The sequence below is a fragment of the Gobius niger genome, assembly GCF_951799975.1.
Source record: "Gobius niger genome assembly, chromosome: 1".
NCBI classification, from domain to species: domain Eukaryota; kingdom Metazoa; phylum Chordata; class Actinopteri; order Gobiiformes; family Gobiidae; genus Gobius; species Gobius niger.
This window is the reverse complement of record NC_136852.1, coordinates 21,939,466-21,947,465: the sequence shown is the minus strand read 5'-3', so window position 1 is coordinate 21,947,465 and position 8,000 is coordinate 21,939,466. Positions and strand designations below refer to the sequence as shown.

Here is an 8,000-nt window from a genome sequence, read left to right as displayed (position 1 = left end):
CCAGCAGTCTCACTTTCCTATCCCGGGGTTATAATAGTTAGACTGTGTGAAATCACTGGGCTGCTGCTGCAACCCCTCCCATCACCCCGGTGTCCTTCGTTCCCCTTTCCCTCACCGACATCTCTCAGATCCCCTCCTTCCACTTACAGCCATTCTTTAATATTCATGGCATCAAAGCGAGAGTAAAATAGTGCAGGCACTATCTCCCTATATTTCTCACCAACCTTATGAGATACGACATTTTCCAAAGAGGATGCAGCTTACTTTGCATGACAAATCTGGATCATCTTTTTTGTTAATGATTGTTTACGGATTTAGAGAAAAACAAAACACTGACAAACAAAAACCAGGTCCAGGATAATCGATATAAAAGGGTACAGGGTTGGCAGCTGTTTGAGCACTTAAAACAATAGCCTTCCCGTTCGGACAGCAGGTAGCCACATTAGGAAAAGTTCATGTCCTTGTTGTGTTCTGTGCAGAACTGATACAGTGGTGTAGGCCAGTGGTTCCCAAAGTGGGGGTCAGGGGACACTGAAGTGGGGGTCGCAAGACGATTTTGAGAAAATATTTTTTACATTTCTGACATTAAATTTACTGAAATTAAGCTCTTAACCCCCCCGCCTTAACCAAGTATATTGTCTCCAGTTTGGCTATACCCAAATCTAAAAGCTTCTTACAGCCTACAGGCCAGTGTCACTCCTCATTTCAAAGTAAAGGCCTACAAAACTGATCTAAATGGATCTTTTTCGTTGCTCTTTTGTGTTGCGTTCTTGTTCTTGTTGTTTTTTCATTGCCTTTTTGTCACATTTTTGTTGTGTGTGTTTTTTTTCCTTCACTTTTTTCCCTTTCTTGTTGCTCTTTTGTGGCTTTTGTCACTTTTTGGGTGTGTTTTTCATTCTCCTTTTGATCTCGTTTTTGTCGCTATTTTGATGCCGAACTGGATAAAATGCACTCTGCTAATGTGGGGGTTATGAGGTCAAGCCAAATATCAAAATACAGTAAACGTTTGGGAACCCCTGGTGTAGGCAAGGCTCACATGCAAGACTAGAGATATTGTAAGGGATAAGATAAGATAGCCATTATTGATATCACAATGGGAACATTTACTTGTCACAGTCAGCTTTTGGAAACACTCAGGGTGTGCAAATAAGCAGGAAATATGAGGAAAAAACAATGAAATAGTAAATACTGGTATCTTAAATACAATGACTTTGTGGGGACAAAAAGTATAAACAGCAAATATCAAGTAAACAGACTATACCAAAAAATGTTAAACTCAGTGTTAGCAGTGCAGGTTTACAATCAAAGTGCAAGTGGTTGATAAAGTGACGCAGATAAGTGATGAAAATACAGGATAATTGCATTTACTGCACATGTTACTTCACAGTCTTGTTGTACAGTCTGACAGCAGTGGGGATGAAGGCCTTGCGGTAGCGCTCCGTCCTGCACTGAGGGTGTCTCAGTCTGCCACTGAAAGAGCTGCTCAGCTCCTCTACAGTCCCGTGCAGTGGGTGGGAAGCGTTGTCCATGATTGAGGCTAATACCCTCCTGTCCCTCACCTCCACAGAGTCCAGGGGCAGCGATATTCTTTTTTTATATATAGCTAAGTAATCTCAAGAAAAACAAAAAAGTGAATAAAGGACCTCAGACTCTAGAATTGCCTCTGGGTCTTATAAAGCCTGTTCACCTCAAGATCAGATAATCTGGTGAAAGTAACCCATAGCTTTGACAATCACTTGCCTTACGACTCTGGCATGAACTATCAGATATTCTTAAGTCTATCTCAGAAGATTGTTATTACAGATTCTGAATCAGTAAGTGTGTTCAACATCTGTCTCCACTAAAAGCAAATGAGAAAGCTAAAATGTAAACCCCACTTTGGATTTTTCTTTTTTCCCCCGGTAGAGATAGGTACATGAAGAGTTGAATATTTAGCCTATCAATGGCAAAAGCCAGTTACCTGATCTCTTTGGCGTGCCCCACACTGAAGTGATTAGGCTCCAGGAAGCTAAAGCTGACACTGCTGACACGAGCCCCCTCCTCCCTGTGCCACATCCTGCCTCAACATCCACCCACACCACATGACGCCACCTTTCTAAGCTGACACCCGACCGGCTGCTGAAACCCACAGGTTGATTTACATCTTCTGATACAGTAACGGAGGACAAGGGAGCGGATGGAAGAGGCACGATATCCAGGGAAAAAGAATCTGAAGAAAGCTGAGATCAGAAGAAAAAAAGGAAAAAAACATGTTTCCATAGCTCCATAGCATTCCCCGTCTGCGTGGGGGCAGAAAGTAGAACAATGTAGCCTGCCATTTTCAATCAGAGCATTACAACAGCTTATTTTTCGCTTGTACTATGTTAAATGATGCCAACTCTCTTGCTTACACAGTATAATCATGACCAAAGAAATTAATACTTTGTGTCTATTCTATACTGTAAAAATCTAAAGTAAGGTATTAAACGTAACTTCTCCCATCTTGTTTGTCTGAGGATGAGGATACACTGTTTTTGGCCTCCACTTAGTCCACTGACACTTTGACGATGAAGGTATTTCTTGTGTTGATATAAATAAAGTGAATTGGTAAGTTAAAGTAGTGCTAAGTAACTTGTTTACCTAAATAAATTATTTCCATAGTTCCTCTGGGGTAATACAAGTGTTAATAGGATGATTGGGGGGTCTTTGACCAGAAAACCACAATTGCAACTTTCCTGCCTCCGTGTTGGAGCCACCAATACACACTAATGGATTAAGGAAAAAGAAGCTAAAAGGCTAATGGGCAAAGCTAACTGTGGGCTAGCACCACTTAAACAGTATTTACAGCCAATTTTGAATGAAAACAATATCTCCATTGTGTAATTGGACGTACAATATCCCTCTCTCTTTCTTGTCTTTTCTGTCAGCATAGTATTTACTCTCCCGGACAATTAATGAGTAAAAAAACGTAACCGTATGCTATGACACCTGCAGTGGCGCTTATGGCCTCCAGGGGCATGAGTTACTTAGTACTGCCTTAATATTTGTTTCCTCAACCTTTCAAGACGTCCTTGTGCTCCACTTCCACTGAAGATTATGCTCCTGCTGGGCCCATTCTTCTTGGCATAGATTTTAAATACATTGCCACTGCCTTTAGCTGTATATTTTTTATTGTTGATACAAACTAATTGACTCACAGACAAAACGTTTGCTCAAATAAAGTTTATTAGCTGAGGGCACTCGCACACAATTTACAGGGTAAGCCGTGATGAATATTACAAGTGTTTTAAAACAATGGCAATGAGATAAATAAATGATTAACTATGTTAACCATTGGGGAGTACCACAGGTTTGAGGTGAATATTTAATGGCACAAAAGGAATATAAATGACTGGTACGTGAAACCCAGGTCGTTTTTGCTTAAGTCTTCTCTCTCCTTTTGGCTGTCATCTCTTGCCTTTGCTCCTCTTTTGAGCACTTCCACCAATCAAAATCTGACTCTTTTTTTTTTTTTTCGTAAAAAGCTGTGATTGCTCTCGGTTTGACTCCTGTCTCCAGTGAAAGTGTTTCATTTCGCTAATGCAGGAGTGAAACCAACTCCCATTTAAAACCGGCTGCCGGGCTCGATCCTCCAGGGGCCGTGGGAATAATCAAAACACTGCCAGCGCCGGAATACTAACTTCAGTTAAGAACAAAGCCAATGGAAATCGATGGTGGGATATGTAGATTTTCTTGACAGCTCGACATGCAAATGATCTTTTGTGGATATGCTCCGTGTCGCCTTTGCCGGGTTAAAATAACAACGGAGCCGGAGAATTTAAAAACGTGGTATGCTAAAGGAGGGCAAAGTGTTACACCTACTTAGTTTTGTCTGAAGGTGAGCCAAATCCAATCAATAATGAATGTATTGCAACAGCACACAGCAAGCGAGGCTAAAAGTGCCTAAGGCATGGTCATGTCCGCATACAGCAGCCCTGGGAATCCATTTAAAGCTAAAGACAATATTACTGAAAAGCTGCAGCTGGTACGGATGTGTCTTCATGCACAGTTGTATTTGTCGGTTTGCCGGCACTTTAGGAGCTTGAGGAAGGTCTCCATTTTGTGGGCGTCTTTCTTGAAGCAGTTGAACAACGTGTAGTCCCTCATGATTGATTCCAACATGTCGAGCTGCATGTCATACTGGACCAAGGTGGGGTCAGTGTACATTGTAGACACCATGCCCTCGTTTAGCATCTGCAGAGAGGGAAAGGCACACAGAAAATAAAGTGTTAATGCAAGTTGTTTCATAAATTGTGTGTGGGGATATATCAATGTGAAACCTTGGTGATGAGAACCAGGACTCCCTGCTCAAGACTTAAGAGTTTCTCCGACAGCCACTTTGTTTTGTTCAGGAGCAAATCTGGGGCATTGTCGTATCGCTCCAGAGTGGTCTGGAGGTAGACCAGAGGCCCAATCCAGGACCGGACCAGCATCAGCACTGAGTGGAGCAGCCACTGGTCCTGCACAGTGAAGACACAGAGAGAACACATTGTTGCTTACAGAAACAACCATAGATTTTTAGATTTAAAAAAAAAAAAACCTTGTCTAAGTTTACATGCCGTGCAGAGTCCACAGCACGTACAAAGGACAATGTACAATCAGCCATTAAGTAACTCGAAGGTAAACATTTCAACTTAAAGGAGAGTGTACTAGCAGTAGAAGACCAATTCAATTTTAGTATTCGCCACATGCTGAAACTCACAAGAAGCCAATGCAACTCACAACACCATAAAATTGCAAAAATAAATGAAAAATAGAGCAAATACTTGAACCCTTGAATCAATAGTGTGCTTACAGAGATCTGCTGGATTTCACTCTTGGAGCTGGGAATAGGTAGGGCTTTGGTGATACATGCGTAGCCCGCCTGGTTTCTCTGAAGACGCAGTGGAAAGGGAACAAACATCTCCTCCTGCAGCCCACGCACACATAAGAAATGCAGACATAAAGTGATTAACATAACATTGTGTTTTCAGGATTTAAAATGCGCTTGTGTCACAAAACCTTCTGTACTTCAGCAGAACCTCACATAAACATAAGATATCATCACTCTATCCCATGTGTTTTAGCATGCTTTTTCAGTTCAGATTCAATTTATTCAGACATTTAAACGTTCCCCATGTATCGAGAGAAAGGAATATTCATAAAGCCTGAAATGGAATAGGCAGAAGGTCGTTCATTCCTAAAAGTCACTTAGATATTTTTGTAGCTTATACCCTTCGACATCCCTTCATGACATCACTTTTACTTGTGCAAAGCAGGCCACCATCTTTCCATCTTTGACCGTATAGATAGGAGATATAGCTCTCCGGCAGTTACAGGTGTAACTCAACAGCAACAGCGCAATAACTGACTAATCTCCCGCAACATGGCCGCGGTTTGTTCACAACCATGTTCCCATCTCCGGACCGCATGCAGCGCCGGCTCCCTAACAAGCCCAACACATTGTTCCTTTTTCAAAGACCATTTTGGATCTGGGAACCTCAGAGAGAAACACAGGGGATTCAACAGGCAGCAAAAGTCTCTCCCCTGCCGCTGCTGTCCAGTATATCATTATCATGTCGGTAGTGTTCGATACTGCAGGCCCGCGCGTTCAATGCAACAGCTACGACTGAGGGAGAGACTTTGAAGACTGCGAGAGACGAGTGTGACTGAAAGTGCTACAGCTTTTGGTCCAGGGTTGTATAAACGAGTTGACAAAACACAAGTGATCTCTTTTATTCAATAAATAATGCAGCCTTGGCCAGGAAGAGGGTTTTATCTTTAAAACGAAAATAATGAATGGTAAGCTGAAAAATCTCGTGGGAGACCAGACAAGAAGAAGAAAAGGAGAATCAAGGGTGGCCTTTTATGCACCAAGCTTCTTCTTTTTTCCTGACTTTCACTTGAGTAATGTGTTGCGTCTCTACGTTACTTGAGTATACTATATTTGGGCTACTCGTCCAGCCTTTGCTAACATGATATTTAGTGTGGCTTTTCTGTTTTAGGAGAGGCATTTTAAAACAACAGGTAACTCCCGGGTGCACGACCTAATTTATGCACAAAGGCTTGAGGCTGTATTGTCAGTCGATGGAGACAACAGATTCAATATAACATTAACATTCCCCTCGTGTATATATATATATATATATATATATATATATATATATATATATATAGCTGCATTTCAGGGGCCGGGCATTAGCGTAGCTACTCACAAAAAAAGTGCAGGATTCTTCGGAGACTCGGTAGATGAGCTCGGCGTGTTGGATGACTCGATCTAAAAGTTTCTCCTGAGAAATGGACGGACAGCTCTGCTCGTCTTGACAATCCAGCGGGACACATTTGATGAGGAGAACAGGCCAGAGCAAAGCAACCCAAGCCCCCAGCTGTGCGACTGCAAGGTAGACATGGACACACAGGGCACTTTATGTTATTACGTTTTTTCATTTAGATCTAGCACTTGCCGTATAACTTTTTTCAGTATCTCCTCCAGAGGGTCACATCATGATATTGAGATGAATTCAAGAGACTTTAGCTATAATGTTATTTCTGATCCATGAGTTATCTTTAACCTCTTAACCCTCGCCTGAACTATAATAATAATAATAATGCATCAGTTTTATATAGCGCTTTTCTGGACACTCAAAGACGCTTTACATTGCATTATTTGTTCACGCCATACTCGGTGGAGGTGAGCTACTATTGTAGCCACAGTTGCCCTGGGTTAGACTGACGGAAGCGAGGCAACCAGTCTGCGCCATCAGCCCCTCCGACCACCACCAACCACTCACTCACTCATTACATTCGCCAGGCTTCCTGGTGTTCCCAAACAGTCTCCCATCCAAGTACCGACCAGGCCCGTCCCTGCTTAGCTTCCAGCGTCTGACAGGATTGGGCAGAGCAAAGGCGGTGTGGCCCTACGATCAAATGGAAAGTGTTGTATGATGAGCATTACCTGTCATCCTCAGCATCTTCAAGCCTCCTGAGCTCTGGTACCATGACTTCTGTGCGCGGGTCTCTTTTAAAGGCCACGCAGGTCATGAATGGGGAAAAGGTCATTTTCGACTTGCGTGTATTATTGGAAAAACAATACTTGTCTCGTAGAAGCTGCGTGTTCTTCTTGTTTCATGCATAATCATAATCAAGATGACACCACATTGAACATTCAGAACGGACCATCTCCCCAGACCCAAATGTATCAACTTTCTAAAACGGTGTGGCACTGATTTGTGAAAGTTCCAATGCGTAAGATCTGGTTTGAAACGACAATAAGAAAATAAATAAACGCAGGACCCGATATATCCCAATCATGTGGATCTATCAAAACCCCTTAAACCGCTCTTTTATTTCTAGATTTGTATTCATTTGAAGTCATAAAAGCAGTGTTGTGTGAGAGCGGCTCTTCCCAGAAGCCACGCTTTTTTCATTTGTAATGACTGTATTTAGCTGTCACAGAAGGAGGAACAGGCTTCAGAGTAATCCTGCCTGTAAGTGTGCCAGCCTAGGTAGGCGTACAGCACTTCAATAAATCCCCCATTTCTTCTTTTTGTCTTGAATAATTACGACACAAATTGAATAAAACTCAAGCGATCTCAGCTCATCGAGGTGTGGGTAGAGGCTGAGTCGATCCACCGCAGCAGAAGGGATGCTCATGTTACACGTCTTGACGCACCATGTGTTCTGTCCGAGATGCATGTGCCACACTGATGAATATGTAAAAATGTCCACCTCGCTCTTTTTAAAATGGACATAAACCTCACCTTTGTATGACTAAACCTTTATTAAAAAAACAACAACACATATTTGTTATTATCCAGGAGGAAGGTGCCGTCTGTTTGCACTTTATTTGGATTTGGCTGCAATGTACGGATGCAAAGGAAAACCTGTGCTGATAATAATTGTAGGGAATGTTCCATGCAGCCATCTGTCCAAGGCTTATTATTATCGTCAATATGAGCAAAACATTTCTATTGTATTGTGAATTCTGTTTTTGTCCTTAGTCC

General features: G+C 42.2%; 1 protein-coding gene across 1 annotated transcript; it reads right to left on the bottom strand.

Moving 5' to 3' along the window:
• Window positions 1–3,498: 3,498 nt before the first annotated feature.
• Window positions 3,499–6,983, bottom strand: smtla (somatolactin alpha). The gene is made up of 5 exons (XM_079561161.1): window positions 6,953–6,983; window positions 6,213–6,391; window positions 4,814–4,927; window positions 4,299–4,478; window positions 3,499–4,212 (listed from the first exon to the last, which is right to left on the bottom strand). The coding sequence occupies exons 1-5, from the start codon at window positions 6,966–6,968 to the stop codon at window positions 4,018–4,020; spliced, it is 684 nt and encodes a 227-aa protein (XP_079417287.1). The 5' UTR covers window positions 6,969–6,983; the 3' UTR covers window positions 3,499–4,017.
• Window positions 6,984–8,000: the final 1,017 nt, after the last annotated feature.

Bases quoted from the DNA above. Each gene is read 5' to 3' on its own strand.
- smtla (XM_079561161.1), bottom strand. The intron at 4,479-4,813 runs GTAAGCACACTA...TTCACTGTGCAG, and splicing joins GTGAAATCCAGCAGATCTCT to GACCAGTGGCTGCTCCACTC. The intron at 4,213-4,298 runs GTTTCACATTGA...CCCTCTCTGCAG, and splicing joins TCCTGGTTCTCATCACCAAG to ATGCTAAACGAGGGCATGGT.